At 34.4% G+C, this 16,848-nt stretch overlaps 1 protein-coding gene and 1 non-coding gene across 9 annotated transcripts; one reads left to right on the forward strand and one right to left on the reverse strand.

Moving 5' to 3' along the window:
* Window positions 1–6,816: 6,816 nt before the first annotated feature.
* LOC107867967 lies at window positions 6,817–13,229 on the forward strand. Of its 8 annotated transcripts, none has more exons than XR_001673480.2 (5): window positions 6,817–7,322; window positions 8,352–8,818; window positions 10,293–10,498; window positions 12,356–12,503; window positions 12,593–13,229. XR_001673480.2 is itself a non-coding variant. In XM_016714488.2 (5 exons), the coding sequence occupies exons 2-5, from the start codon at window positions 8,671–8,673 to the stop codon at window positions 12,627–12,629; spliced, it is 363 nt and encodes a 120-aa protein (XP_016569974.1). In that variant the 5' UTR covers window positions 6,824–7,322; window positions 8,352–8,670; the 3' UTR covers window positions 12,630–13,229. The 8 variants fall into 8 exon arrangements, 1 of the variants encoding a protein (XP_016569974.1); XR_007055146.1 differs by lacking the exon at window positions 8,352–8,818 and adding an exon at window positions 9,720–9,902 and having other exon boundaries at window positions 6,820–7,322; window positions 10,293–10,322; XR_007055145.1 differs by lacking the exon at window positions 8,352–8,818 and adding an exon at window positions 9,720–9,902 and having other exon boundaries at window positions 6,822–7,322.
* On the reverse strand, window positions 10,144–10,246 carry LOC124898386. Its single transcript, XR_007055348.1, has one exon. It is a non-coding gene; the product is annotated as a U6 spliceosomal RNA (small nuclear RNA).
* Window positions 13,230–16,848: the final 3,619 nt, after the last annotated feature.

Here is a 16,848-nt window from a genome sequence, read left to right on the forward strand (position 1 = left end):
ATATTTATTATTCATTTGATAAAGTCGTCATTGATGCAAACATCTATTACATTTTGATCTTGAAGTCCATAGAACTTTAAGGAGGAACATGAAAGCATAATAAGAGGTAGAAAGATTGGTTGTCCTTGCCACCACCCAGTTAAACCAACTAAATATTGATGAATAGGTAATTTTCAAAATGATGATGATAAGGACCTAGGATATGATGAGTTGGTTGAAAATTCGACGTGAAATTAATGTCACACTAGCCAACCATAATTAATAAGCACGAGGCAGATGATGCCAACAACCTACGACTTTGGTTACTTTGAATGATGATGATGCAGATTTGGATAGAGGTTGTGATACTAAAGATATTATGATAACCCCATTGTCTCTAGGGGTGATGTTCTATATCATAAGTATGATGATATAATTGATAATCTAAAAGGGTTGTTTAGTGGACTACCCGATAATGATCCGGACATGCACTTAGTGAATTTTGTCAACATCTACAAATCTTTTGACTATCCTGGAGTCGGGAAAATGCCATATACTTGAGGTTGTTCCCATTGTCTTTATTTGGAGATGAAACTTTATGATTGACTGAGTAGACACCTAATTTTATAACAAACCAGAGGCAATTGAAAAGAGTTTTACTTGAAATGTTCTTTTCGCCTTCCAGGATATTACGATTGATGGATAAGATAAGTAATTTAGACAACTTCCTAATGAGGATCATCATGAAAAATGGCTGAGGTTCAAAAAGAAGTTGATTTAGTGTTCGAATAACAAGATGACCAATGAATAATTGATGGAGACATTCTACAAAGAACTAAATTCAAACACAAAACCAACGGTGGATAATGTAGTCGGTGGTACTTTTATGGATTGTACTTTTATTTAGGTGATTGAGATCTTAGAGGAAAAACGCCAAATAGAAGAAGAATATCACTAAGACATGGCTTATATAAAGATGTTAGTGGACTTGATCACCAAGCATTTGTTGTTAGGTAATACTAAAAGGGTCAAGGTTGTTGGATCTAGTAGTAGAGCAACCGAAACTGATTCCAAATAAGAGGCTTATTATTTGAAAACTAGGGGTATGTTTGGGCTAATGGCTAAGGAAATAAAGGTCAAAACTTTCAAAGGAAGAACTATTATAACAAATTTGGTTATACACTATGAATAAGGGAATTGGAAGAGTAACAACATCCGAAGTGGGTTGTACGTGCCACTCAAGAGTCGTGATAATGCAGCCAATAATTCAGAAAAGCTTTTTATGGATGCGATGAGTGCTAAATTAATGAATTAGGTACATTTATATGGGATTGAAGGAGATAAAAAGTGACTTATCAACTATGAGTCAGCTTGTGGATTCACATTCCACTTCAATTAAGTAGTTGGAGCACCAAATGAATCAAGTGTCTGCAACCTTCAATCAATGAAAGAGTGAAGCCTTTCCGCATGATATAATGCAAAATCTAATCATAATTCAATCAAAGGAAGAGTGGAACCTTGTATAGTGATACAATGTAAAATCTAAGGAATGATGGCACTTGTCTAGCTATTACCACAAGGAGTGGTAGAATGTTGTCTAAGCCACACCCGACAGTGAATTTCCAAATAGATGATGTTGTATTTGAAGATGAGGTTATATCTAATAATGGTGAGCTAAGAAGTAGTTTAGCTGAGTCTAAGAATTTGGATAAATTTGGTTAGAAGAAGTCGGCTATAGATTAACCGCCTAGGTTAATGGATACGAAGGTATTAAGATAGAAAATGGAAAATAAGGTGAAAATGCCTCTAGCAAAAATTCCTAGGTCTTCTACTACATTTTCACTCACTATACAGAAGAAGGAAGAAGGTAGAAAAGATAGTAAGTTCATGGCCATGCTGAAATAGTTGTTAGTAAATGTTCTATTGATTGAGGCTTATTAAAAAATGACATGATAGGCGAAGTTCATGAAAGACCTGGTTACCAAGAATAGAACAGTGAGCTATGAACCAATAGACAATTTTTATCATTATAGTGCCATTTCTATTAGATCACTTGTTCAAAAGAAATCTGACTCAGAAGCATTCACTATTCTATATACAATTGGCATATTTAGTTTTGCTAAGGAACATAATGATCTTGGGGTGAGCACCATTTTAATGCCATTAGCTATTTATTCACACTTGGGTTTGGGTAGCCCAAAGATAATTTTAATACGATTGTTTATGGCTGATAGTTTGCACAAACAACTTGTAAGTATTCTTTATGATGTGTTGGCGAAGGTGGCAAATTTTACATTTTTAGAAGACTTTGTGATTCTTTAGTGCAAAGTCAATTTTGAGGTGCCCATAATATTAGGTAGACTATTTCTAGCAATTAGAAGAGTATTGGTGGATATACAGCGGAATGAGCTAAAATTTAGACTCAATGATGAAGAAGTGAACTTTGATATTTGTAAGTTAATGAAGCAGCCCAAAGAGATAAACATGGTGTTAGTTATTGATGTTATGAAGGAGAGTAACATAGTGGTGATACTGATTTGGTTGGAGGTGGTGATACCGAAACAATTATGCTACCTTCGTTAGCTCTCACCAAGAATTTATTGTCAGGTAATATAAAAAGGTCAAAGTTGTTGGATCTAATAGTAGAGCAACTAAATCTAATTTCGAAATAGAGGCTTACTATTTTAATAACTAGGGGAATATCTAGGCTAATGGCCAAGGAAATCAAGGTCAGAACTATAAAAAAAAGAACTATTAAGAAAAGGCTAGTTATATAGACTGTGAATAAGGGAATTAGAAGAGTACAAACATCTAAAGTGGGTTGTATATTCCACTTTTGGTTCGTAATAATGCATCTAATGATTCAGGAAAGATGCCTATAAAAGCTATAATAACTAAATTATAGAATTTTCTAGACTGATGTAGGTGTAAAGTAGATAAAATTGACTTATAAACTATAAGTTGGATGGTATATTCCCATTCCACTTTAATTAAGCAATTGGAGCACAAAATGAATCAATTGTCTGCAGCCTTCAATTAAAGGAAGAGTGGAAACTTGCCAAGTGATACAGTATAAAATCTAATGAATGGCGGTACTTTTCTACCTATTACCACAAGGTGTGGTAGAATATTTCCTGAGCCATATCCGGTAGTTCATTAGAAGATGAATGATATTGTATCTGAAGCTGAAGTTATAGCTAATGATGGTGAGTAGAGAAATAATCTAGCTAAGTTTGATAATTTGGAATGCATTAGATAAGACAAAATCTACTATAGGACAGCTACCTAGGTCAATGGATAAAGAGGGGAAAGGAGGAAATAATCCTCTGGCCAAAATTCCTTGGCCTCCTACTCTATTTGTACTCAGGATGAAGAAGAAGGTCTGATGTCAAATTCAGAACGTTCATGGCTACATTGGAACTGTTGTTAGTGAATGTTCCAGTGATTGAAGCTTTGGAACAGATGCCAAGATATGCAAAGTTTATGAATGACATGGTTACCGAGAAAATAATAGTGAACTATGAACCAGTAGACAATCTTCATCACTGTAGTTGAATTGCCATAAGATCACTAGTTCAAACGAACTCTGACTTAGGAGAAATCACTATTCCATGTACAATAGGCACCTTTATTTTTAGGAACTTAATGATCTTGGGGAGGGCATTAATTTGATGCCATTAGCTTCTCTTTAGTAGTTAGTTTTGGGAACCCCCAAGCCGATATCTATGTAATTGTTGATGACTGACTGTTCGGTTAAGAAACCTGTGGGTATTCTTTATGATGTGTTGGTGAAGGTGGAAAATTTTATATTTCTAGCAGACTCTATAATTTTTTATTATGAAGTCAATTACGAGGTGCCTATAATATTGGGTAGACTATTTCTAGCCTCTAGAAGAGTGTTAGTTGATATAGAGCAGAATAAGCTAAAATTCAAACTCAATGATGAAGAAGTGAACTTTGATGTCTATCAATCAATGACTCAACACAAATATATGAATGTGGTGTCAGTTATTGATGTTATTGGTGAGAGTGACATAGTGGTGTCTGTTGAAAAATGACTCACTATTGAGACTTTGGCAGTAGTATTGATAAATTTTTATAGTGATGAAATTGAGGAGTATGATAAAACAATTCATTCATTGACCAAAATGGATTCATAATCGTATGCGATAAATAAATTGTACCTGGACATGAAAAATAAACCAACACCACTAGTAAAGCTATCTATTGAAGAGCCACCAGTGTTGGACTGAATTGTCAGATCATCTACGATTTGTGTTTTTGGGAGAGAATAATACCTTGGCAGTAATCATTACAGCTATTTTTGTAGAGTATAAGGTTGAAGTGCTTATTTTAGTGTTGAGAATTTACCAGAGAGCTAATGGGCAGACAATCATAGATATTATTTATATTTTACTAGGTATATACATTCACAAGATTCAGTTGGAGAAATATTTTACACCTCCCATCAAACATTAGAATAGGCTTAATAGACATATGCAAGAGGTAGTGAAGAAGGAGATAATAAATTGGGTTGATGTAGGAGTGGTGTACTCGATCACATATAGCAAATGGGTAAGCCCTCCCCAATATGTACTAATGAAAGAAGGCATGACTGTGATGGCCAACAAGAAAAACACATTGATCCTCTTAGGTCAGTCATGAGGTTGAGAGTGTGTAAGGATTATAGAAAGTTGAACTCATGCACATTTTAGGATAACTTTTTAATGCCCTTCATGAATTAATTATTGTATAGGATAGATACATGAGGTTGGTATTTCTTTTTGGATGGATACTACAGATACAACAAAATCTCTGTTACATCTGAAGGCAAGGAAAATTCTACGTTCACATGAACCTATGGTACTTTTGCATTCAAGCGAATAACGTTTGATTTGTGTAATGCTCCTGCTACCTTTTAAAAGTGTATGATATCAATTTTTCCCAATATGGCCGAGGACACCTTGGGATTTTTCATAGTTGAATTCTTGATGATGGGAGACTCATTTGATGACAATTCGATGAACTTGAGCAATATGTGGCAGCATTATGAAGAGTTCAAACCTGTGCTCAATTGAGAGAAGTGCCACTTCACAGTGAAAGAGGGAATAGTATTAGGCAAGAAGATCACTGGAAGAGTGATCAAAGGAGATCAATACAAACTGGAGGTGATCAAAATTCTAACTCCACCAATCTCGGTGAAGGGTGTGCAAAGTTTCTTGGTCCATGCAGGATTATACATGAGGTTCATCAAAGACTTCTCCAAAATTACCAACCCTTTATGAAAACTATTGGAGAAAGAGGTAAAATTTTAGTAGAATGATGAGTGTTTGAAGGATTTCTAGTACCTTAAGGAGAAATTAGTAATAATGCCCATTATGATTATGTCAGATTTGTCTAAGCCCTTTTAATTGATGTGCCATTGAGAAGGCTATGTGGAAGGTTGAGTCTGATATGCGGAGTAAATACCCCCAGCTTTTTACTGATTAAGGTACTTTCTTTACATTTTTGTTTTAGTACAACTACAAGCAGAGTGACGCTTGGTGTTATTCTTAGGCAAAAGGATTAGAAGCTTTTTCACCCTATATACTATACTAGTAAAGAAGTGAATGGAGCTCAAAAGAACTATACCTTAAAAGGCAAGAGCTTTTTTTTTTTGTTATGTATGCCTTTGAGAAATTTTAGGCATACTTGTTAGAAAGTAAGGTTGTGGTCCATATAGATCCAGTTTTGCGATACTTGATAGAAAAGAAGATGCAAAGCCTCGATTAGTTAGGTGGGTGTTATTACTGTAAGAATTTGATTTTGAAGTCAAGCACAAGAAAGGTTATGAGAATCAAGTAGCTGACCACCTATCAAGATTGGATAATGAAGGGAGTAAATTAAATGAGTTAGAGATTGATAAATCATTCCCGGATGAACAAGTACTTGCAACTACTCTTGATTTTTTTCCTTGATGGACTTTGTAAATTATCTAATAAGTGTCATCATTTTGAAAGATCTAAATTTTCAGCCACAAAAGAGGTTTCTCCTGGATGTAAATAGGTATTTCTCGATTGAGCCTTATATGCTTGGACTGTGAACGAATAATGTTATCCAATGATGTATGAACAAGTATTTCTGGGTTGAGCCTTATCTGTTTAGACCGTGTGTAGAAAATATTATCTAAAGGTGTGTATCAGAGGTGGAGATATTGAATATCATGCAAGCTTAACATTCTTCCCATGTGAGAAGACATCATTCGGGTGATCGCACAAATAGAAAGATTCTGCAAAGTGGGTGTTACTAGACTACTATTCTCAAAGATGCTTTTGAATTTGTTAAAACTTGTGATTAATGCCAGTGACAAGGATCGATTTTTAGGGATAAAGATATTCCTCTAACAACTATGTTGGAGGTGGAATTGTTTGTTGTGTGGGGTAATTTTATGGGCTCCTTTGTGAGTTCATATGTACGTAAGTATAGTTTGGTCGCTGTTGACTATTTATGCAAATGGGTAGAAGCGATGACATTGGCGGACAGTGAAGGAAAAAATGTGGTGTTCTTCTTGAAGAAGAACATATACCCGCGATCACTATCAGAAATTGGTCCTAAGGCAATAGACTTTTTCGCGACAGTTGCAAAAGCGTTGCTATAGAATATCTATAGCAACACTTTCAACCGTTGCCAAAAATAATAGTTCTATTACCACTATAACTATTGCTATTGAAAATGAACCATTGCATTAGATATATTTATAGTAACACTTTTTAAAATAGTTTTCATAAAAGCAATTTTGGTAACACTTAATTAGAAAGAATCATCTATTGTATCACCTTTTAATTTCTCTCCACAATATTTAACTTACGTCCGCCTTAAAAATAATTTTGTAGAAAATATCAAAATCGAGTAGCAAATATTTGTTTTTCTGTAGAAAATATCAAAATTTAGTAGCAAATAGGAAAATATCAAAATCCCTCTTTCAGTAGTAAATTGGAAAATCCTTAATCCAAACCGTAACTGCAATTTGTAGCAAATCGGATTTCTGTATAAAAATCTCTCAATTAGAACTAGAAATTAGAGCTCCAATTTCTCAATCGTAACCCCATTTCTCCTCAATCGTAACTCTGACCGTAAAAAGAGGATCAAAAACCTATATCTCTTCAATTGGGTTTCCATCGTAGCTCCCTCGGCTTGCTGTAATTTCCATTGTTGTTGTTCTGTTGTGATAAGAGTGGATTGAAACTCAACACTTAGCTTGTTATTGACTGGTGTAAAGGATACGGAAAAGTTACTTTCGGATCTCCGACGAGTCAGATTTTCACATTTTAAACATTACTGTTTAAGAATTTGGGGATTTTAAGGTATTCTTTAAATTGACGATTTGACCTGATTTAAGTCTACGGTTTCTGGCCGTTTGGCAGTCAAATGGTATAGTGGTTTAATCATGTGACCTTGAGAGTTTATTTTACTGTCTTGTATTTTATAGTTTCTGCTAGAAATTCTTTATTGTTGATGTACATGAGTTAGCACTACAGAAGCAGATAATGTTTAGTTCTTAAAAAAACAGAAACAATGACCAAACATATTACCTCAGGTAATGTAGGAGAGGGTGATAAAGAAATGGAACTTGGGCTCAACTCAACCTCAAAAACTATCTCATGAGGGGAAGATTGCCCAAGACTATATAAGAAGATCAAAGAACTTTTACTCCAACACCCTTGGCATGCCCAGGGCTGGACATTTGGAGTGTGGACAACATACGACGGGGGGTTCAACATCGGAAACAATGAACTGGATGGGCCTGGCTTTGATACCATAATAAAGAAATGGAACTTGGGTCTAACTCAATCTCAAAAGCTAGCTCGGGGAGGATTTTCCAAGACCATATAGGAAGACCAAGGACCCTTTAAACCACTGATGTGGGACTCCAACAGAGGGAAATATACTTTCCTTTAGAATTTATAATTTTTTTTCAACTTTTTGCATTCGCAGATGATAACAATAAATTGGATTCATCAACTGATAATGAAAATTACAAAACATTGCTGAAAATGTTTACTGGAGTAATATCAATAAGAAAACCAAATAAAATAATTAAAAAGGATTGAAGTGTTGGTGAAATTGGTTAGAAATGGCAAATGAGCCTGATAGTGACTTAAACAATTAAGCTTTAGCTTTTCAATGTTTCATGTGGATTGAATAAGTAAAAGTACTGCATTGTTGATACCTTTGTTATTTCCGGTGTTTCTAAGTGTGGAGTCTTCTTTTGCTTTATATAGATGGTGGGGATGTCGGGCGCTGTCCCAACTAAGATCATCTTGTATGTTTATTTCTTGTAAGAGTCGAACACTCAATCTTTTATTAATTTTATTTTTCTATTTTATTGGAAGGGGAGCCTTGGCATAACCGATAAAATTATTTCCTGGACCAAGAGTTTATTGGTGCAAGCCATGAAAACAAAAGAGGTTATTGGTGCAAGCCATGAAAACAAACTCTTGCAAAATGCAGGATAAAGCTACCTAATAGACCCTTGTGGTCTTCTCCATTTTTCTTGAACCCTGCATATAGTGGAAGCGGACTGGAATTTTATTTTCTAAGGTGTTGGCACTGACAAGAGAATGTGATTATAGAAAGATCCCAGCAATCACTTTTAGCTAAATGCCATGACAGGCTAGCTATATCTATAGAGAATATTGTGTATTACCTCCTATGTCAAGTAATCAATCATTTAAAAAAAGTTGTAATTTTTGGCTTTGCCTTTGCCTGCATGCTTCAATGCCTTTGCCTCTAATTTTTGGCACTGTACCTCACCTCATCATTCTGATATACCTTTTCCAGACTGGTTTTTCTGGGCCTGGTAAGTGTGTGTGTATATATATATATATGAGAAGTTCCTTTATTTTATCTAAATGCAAACTACATTTGTTGATTTTTTTTGTATATAATGTAAATCAATGTCATGAGAAGGTACATGGCTGAGTGTGTATATATATATATATATGAGAAGTTCCTTTATTTTATCTAAATGCAAACTACATTTGTTGATTTTTTTTTTGTATATAATGTATATCAATGTCATGAGAAGCTACATGGCTGACTGGTTGAGTCTGTTAATTTGTATGGCACATCAGTACCGTTTTGATCAGCTTACCAACTGATGCAATATTAAACCATAGTTATGGTCTCATTGATTTACATTTAATACAATGAACATAGTAAATAATCAATACTACAATCCTAGTCTAACCAACTTTAGTCGAGTTGGATTCCAACTTTATGCTGGATATAATAAGTGAGATGGACAAAGTGGTAGTCGTTCATCATAGGTGGTCGTCCAGAATAAATGGAATTAGTTACAGAAAAACTAAGACAGATAACTTGTGCATAGGAATTACGATTGGAGCGTCATTCTTTGGCTAATGATAGACCCTTTCTTTTGGCCTTTTCGTTGTTTCAGTAGGCTAGATTCATCTTTGCTGATTTATATTTACAGGTCTAAAATAAAGATAAGTCCATGGAATGAAGAAATTAAAATCATCAAACAAGGTTAAACTCTCTAAGTTGGGAAAAGTAGATACTGGTAGCATTGAATGGGATTCCAGATGTAGTTTCTCCTATTTGTATAGAGTTGCTTAATTGCTATTACACTGAAATATGGAGAGCACGAATTATGCAGCAGGTTCATGACTAATTGTATTTTTTGGTAATTTGAGTCCGTTAATCTTATTAATTATTGGTTTTATGTTGTATGGATATAGAATTGGACAGAAGATGAAAGGAGTGGATTTGAGAGGTCCAAACTATTAAAGCAACACAGATATAAGTGAGCTTTGCAACAATTCTCTTGAGTTGCCATTTGCAAATTTGGGTTTTCAATCTTCGATTGACATTATATGCTTGGCATTTTAGGCAGTAGTTAAAAGTTTACATCTACTAACAATGTAAGGAAATGTTCAAGTTTTGTCAGTTCATAGAACTTACACTCTTATAGCTCATCCATAATATCTTGCCCAATGTTGATAGTTTCAAGGATCAACCTCCATAATTTCCTGTCTTCTTTACTGATTCATGGCTGTAAATTTTCCATGCTAAATGAATTCATCATCATCTTCATTCTATCTTTAATAATAAATTTGTATTCTCGACTTTCACGTACCCCTAAAGGATTGTATAATGTTGTAAATGACTGTATTGAAGTTCATTGTTTATGTCTATCCTTGTATAGGGGTCATGCAAATTTTCTCTTTATCGTTCAAATTTTATCTAATGTCTTCTAACACAAGGAGTAAAAAATGTATTCATTCCATTAAATTGTGTTCTTTATAATGCAGGCACAAGATTTATGCAGAAGGATATGCATGGTCAGTGATCTTGAAGTATATCATGTGGTTCTCTTCGCCTAATAATCAGCCCACATTATTAGGATTTCTTTAGTCGCGGTCTCATTCCAAAGAAAAATTACTTTTCAATTCCTTCATTTGATTTATGTCTTTATATAATGGCTGCAGTTTATTGGGGTAATGCAAATCCATTGGAGGTAGGTTTTTGCACTAAGATTATGTTATTGTAGTGTATCCACCTTTTAATGTAGCTAAAATAACGCGTGAAAATGTTTTCATAACAAATAAATCTTTTATGTAGGATGATTGTTCATGGATAATTGTTGATAGCAGATCTAAAACTTATTAGTTATGGGGTTTGAATTACGATAGTGAATTCTAAAATACATAGCAAGCTCTATCTATACTTGTTTTTCATACATATATAAATATAAAATTCGACCTAGAGACACTATTGAGTTTTGTCAAATTCGTGTTTGGATCCTTCACTAATAGGTGGTAAATTTAGTCAAGAAGCCTTCCTTGTAGTCTTTCTGCTTTATTTTTGTATTGTAATCTATTAGGGTAGTTTTTCGAGGAAATAGACAAGAGGGGCAGTGAGTTTTTTCATTGTAAATATTCTGGTTCCCTACATTGAACTTCTTTGGACGATTGCTATAACTAGTAGATTCCCAGAAATAACCTGTGGAATTCTTTTTGAGGAACTCTGTAATATGGTTGTATGTGGTTAACCTCTATGGAGGAATTCTTTGTGACGATTCCAGTTTTTGTTGGAATTCATTGTGAAGAACTCATAGTTAACCTCTACTGTTTAAATGTATCTGGTTTGGGTTCATATATATCATCTGTATGAAAACTAGTTAATGTAATTTAATGGACTAAGCTAAAGTACTCTGTGAGGGTCCATTTACTCTGAACTTCGTAGGTAGGTTTACTCGAGACGTGGTTTTGAGGTGTAGCTGCCCTGAAATTAGTTGCGTTAGGACTATCATAGAGGGAGTTGGCAGGATTTATAAAAATGTTACCTTTCTCCATTATATTTGATTTTCATCATGCAAAGCACCTGTTAGTACTACATATTCAATTAACTGAATCTATGTGCACGTCCAAAGAAAAAAAATTGTGTACATGTGCTTCCGTTCCTTCTTGCTTTGAGTTAATTAAGTGTGTTAATCACTCTGTTAGTTGTTAGAGATCGTTTTCTTGCATTCACTGAAATTGCTAGATAAAATTGCTGCTTATTGAATATTTGTTGGTCTACCAATTGGACAACTAAAAACATTGTGGCTCTTATTGTTATAGTGTTTAAAGAACAAGATTTATGTGTTCTCAATTTCAACAAGTTCTATTCAGTTGCAGCATCTCAAGTAAAAAAAAAAAACGGTGAAGTGATGCTAATTTGTTGATACTAAATATTGGAAACTACTGACAAAGAACCTCTTTTTGACATTATCTGTTGTAAATAATATCAATTGAGCATTTCAGAACTCAAAATATGGAAAGTGGCATAGTTTAGCATCATAGTCATGTTTAATCATTCATGTACAAAGATTCATTTAGGAGTAGTAGGTGAAATATTGTCAGTCGTGTTATTAGGGATTATTTCTTTATGTATTAGCTTTGTTTATTTCTTTAGAAGATTATCTCTCTTTAATTGTTGGTGCTAGGAAGTTGATGTACTCAAGCTTACACCTTAGTGATGGTTAGAACTACATATTCCACGTCTAATCTAAATTTAGCTTGCTTAGAGAGCCCATTGGAGCTAAAGCTCAATAAACAAATCATTTTTGAAAAAGAAGTTTAGATCTACTGATCCATCATGCTTGACTCAAATTTACAGCTCTAAAGCTAGTCATGCTATGCAGAGCTAACTTCTGAGAAAGATTTTAAATAATCTATTTAATTGCTCAGTTTAGCTGTGTATCGTGAATCTTTTGCTGGGAAATATTGCCACTGTTTTATGTTGAGAGTTCTTTTACATTGCTCCCTACTTCACACGAGTTACTATGGTGATTGGGGCATGTTTTAACTGATTTATTTCTTCATTCCTTTAGGTATGACTTTCCGTGGACTATCACAAAGTACGTACCTTTTTATGGTAGACCAGATTACCATGACTACCATCACTGTGTTGGGGGCCAAACCCAGAGCAATTTTACTTCAGTTTTCACTTACTGTTATTACATATATGGAACTGATAAGGTGATTTCAATATTATGGGTGTTTATTTCAGGTTACCAGTTTCTTTTGTTGATGCATATTCTTACACTATGCTGCTTTTTACTTCACAGGGCTATCACTATCAAAAGAAAGTCCTCCAGGAAGTAGTGCTACTGTGACTACTTGCTGCCCTCTTGGATAATAATTTATTATATAAGCACCATAATGTTACCTAACAAATTTCTATTACTTGTCATCAATAATGAAACTAATAAACTTTTCCATATTGTTCAAGTTAACAAAGTTCTAGGTGTTAATGTTTATTTTTGAATCTGTGCTTCTTTGGCAGAATGAAGTTTGCCTTTTAGTTGATGATGTTGTGTTTACGCTGTTAAAGGGAGCTTCAAATACCAATGGTGAACAAAATGGAGGTTCAACAACATTTGCAAAAGATTGCAAAGATGACTAAGTCGTAGATCTTCAAAGGCCTTGTAGTGCAATAGCCTGGTAAAGCTTCTCTGAAGCATCATTTGTTTTAGGTTGACCACATTTGTTGGTCATAATGTGTTAAAGAAGTAGGTAAGAAGTTTACTTCATTGTACTTACGAGTAGTGCTCTTTGTTGTCGATGAGGAGGGTTTAGACCCCATATTTTGTATGCGGATAGTATTCATGTGTCCTTTCTAATTTGTGATGTGTACATAGTGTTACAATTTATTATGTATGTAAATAAAAATTTACATTAATACAAGTGACTATTTTATATAAATCGTTTCAATATATAACATGTGGCAACAATCATTGCAATAGGTAGTATAATAAAATCATTGCAATAGACTAGAAAACCGTTGCAATAGTGTAATGATATAGTTGTAATAGATACTTAAAAAATGTTGGAACAGAATAATAAACCATTGCAACAGACTTCCAAAGTAGTTGCAATAGACAAACAAAAACCACCGCAATAGAATAATAAAACCGTCGCAATAGGTGTTATTGCAACGGTTTAATGTTGTTGCAATAGAATCTATTGCACCGGTTAATATCCATTGTAATAGATAAAAAGAGGCATTCCATTAAGACAAAATATAATCATTGCTATAGTTTCACCTATGGTGACGGTTTTCATCCATCCGTCACATAAACTATTGCCATAACTCTATCGCAATGCCCGCATATAGGTCTGTTATAGAACCGTTGCGGTAGAGCTATGATGATGATTTTTTTTGATATTATCACGATTATGCAACCGTCGTCATAGGGGTAATTTCGAGTAGTGGATTTGGTACTCCACAAAAAAATCATAGGTGATGGAGGATCCCATTTTTTTAATAAAGTGTTTAGGGATGCCTTAGCAATATATGATGTGAAGCAACACGAGGTGGCCACTCAATATCACCCCAAACAAGTTGATAAATAAAAGTGTCAAAAAGGGATATTAAGATGATTTTCACTGTCTGTGAATGCATACTGAAGTGATTGGTCTTGAAATCTTAATGGTGCGCTTTGGGCCTATCGTACCGCCTTCAAAACACCAATAGCTTTGCCCCTGTATGTAATCACCCAAAAATCAAGGGATATGATGTAACTTGTCACGACAAGTCTTAACAAGTACGCCTATCACCCAAACTACTATAACAAGGGAAATCAATACCAAAACTGAAGGCAAGGCTTTTAGATCGAAGCCGAGCGTGAAAATATAATAAAAAATATCAAATCAAATCCTAAAACGTAGTGTCATAGTGTAAGAACCATTAATGCAACTTGAAGATAGAATATACATAGGATATCCAACAGGGCATAAACCTTTCACATGATGCAAGAACCCAAAAATCAACTAAAACACATAATTACAGAATCTACACATCATAAGAATGACAATGATATCCATATTGCCCACTTTTAAATTGGGGTCAAAACAGACCCCCCAAATTAGTTTATGAAAAGAAAATAAAATAAGAATTTTGTCCAAAAATATTTTTCCCAACATTAAAGGAACTCATAGGAGAAAATCAAAGTGAAAATGAATTAAATTAGGGTTTGAATCGAAGAAATTATAATTTGGACCTTCCGACCCAAAATCCCCAAATTTTAACTTTAAATCTGAGTGTAAACAAGATTTAAATGATAAAATTGAAGAAAAGTAGTTGAAACAGAAGTTTGTAGCTTACCCAAGCTTAGAAATGGAAGAAAATGTCTAAAAACTCGATCTCTAAGCCCCAAGTCTCAAAATGATAAAGAAAGATCGAGAAAAGGACTATTTTTACCCAGGTGCTAGGTGCGCTAAAGAGGTCAAGTTGCTTCTTTAGAGGTAACTGCTTAGCATACCAGTCTACTAATGCAGACAAGGGTTGCTTTACTGCCTTTTCCTAAAGCAGACGAGGGACGCTAACTGCCTTTGCTGAGATGGTAGCCGACCATTAAAGCGCCCAAGTGACGCTTTAGCACCTTCCACTAAAGTAGCCAAGGTGGATTATTAGAGGCTATACCAGTTAGGTGGTGCATCATATGTAGAGACTTGAAAAATTTCAATTCTCCACGAACCCCTCGAGATTCAACCGAAATTTCAAAAAATGTAAACAAACTATGCTACCCTTTCAAATTCTATGCTCCAGATTCAATGGAGATATTAAAATATTGAACCTGGCTACTATAATACCAATTTGTCACAAGGTATAGAAGTTGTTGTACCAGGTTCACCAGTAGTCCTATCACCCAAACTGATATAATAAGGGAAATCAATACCAAAACCCTAGATAAGGCTTCTAAAGCAAAGGCGAGTAACACAAATATGATAATAGCAGAAATGTAATTAAAGATACCAAACCAAATTGAAAACCTGGTGTCATGGTGTAAGAATCACTAACATAAACTGCAGTCAGAATATACATAGGATAGCTAATAAGAAAAAACCCTCTCTGTAAATAAAAAATATCTAGTGTAGATAAGAAAAGGTAGTGGCCAACTCTAGAAGAATGTTTCCATTATCTCGAATAAGTCTAAAAGTCGCCTGGATCATCTATCTGTGCGGTGCACTCATACCTGGACCTTCATCAAAAGAGATGAGTACGATTCACTTATATTCAGAAGGTATCCTAGGCCGATTGAATAAAGTAGAAAATAGTACATATAAATACAAACTATGGACACATCACCTGTAACCAGAAAATGTCCCAAATGGTAGCCCACACTTTCTCCACTAACAGTTATATTATTTACACATTTATTAAATATAGGTAGAGGAAAGAAGAACAAATATACACATATACAAATAAACACATAAGAAGATAGGTCAAATGGAAATATATCAAGTCAAGAACAGAAAAACAATCACTGAATAAGCACAATATATGTAGTTCAATGAATATAATGATGATGATATGATGCATGAGTTCCTCATACAACTTCCATGTACACCTCCTGAGCTATGCTCATGAGGTAGGACCCATGGGGGTTCGTCAATCCATATATAACTAATATCCAATTCTAATATCCATAGCTCCTCTCCAACAAATACATTGGAAGAAGTTTTAAAACATAGTACATTTTGTTAGAAAAAGCCATTATTTATAGTATTTACATAGAGGTAGCAATACCAGTCTAAAGAATGTTAAGGGTATAACCAACCCCTAATGTCAGAACCAAAACAAATAATCCTTTATCACAAAGATTTCACGTTATGTCCAAACTTAAAAATCAGCTAAAACATATAAAAATAAAATCTACACGTCAAAAGAAAGCTAATGATATCCATATTGTCCACTTCCAAATTGGCATAAAACGGACCACTGAAATAGGGTTTCAAAAAAGAAGGGTAAAACAAAAAAACTTTTTCAAAAACATTTTACCCAAGATTAAAGGAACTCATAGGTGAAAACCAATGCTAAAATGAAGTGAAATTAGGGTTTGAATTTAAGAAATGATAATTTGGGTCTTTCAGGCCAAAATCCATAAATTCCATCTTTTAATCCGAGTTTAAACAAGATTTAAATAATAAAATAAAAATAAAATAGTTAAAATAGGAGTTTGGAGCTTACCCAAGCTTAGAAATAAAAGAAAATTCTTAATAACTCGGTCCCCAAGATCCAAGTCTCAAAAAATGGTGAAGAAAAATAGAGAAAAGAATTATTTATACCCAGGAGCTAGGTGCTGCTAAAGCGGTCAAGTAGCCACTTTTGTGGTACCAATTTAGTGCTACCAGATTTGCATGCCAGTATGCTAAAGTAGACAAAGGCCGCTTTAGTACGCCGCTAAAGCACCCTTCCCTAGCTGATAGCCAATCACTAAAGAGCCAAGTGGTGCTTTAGCACCTGCTACTAAAACGGCCAAGTTGCACTTTAGTGCCTGTACTAGCTAAGTGGTGCACCGACTGTGGAGACTTGGAAAAT

This window comes from Capsicum annuum, chromosome 4 (assembly GCF_002878395.1).
Source record: "Capsicum annuum cultivar UCD-10X-F1 chromosome 4, UCD10Xv1.1, whole genome shotgun sequence".
Lineage (NCBI taxonomy): Eukaryota > Viridiplantae > Streptophyta > Magnoliopsida > Solanales > Solanaceae > Capsicum > Capsicum annuum.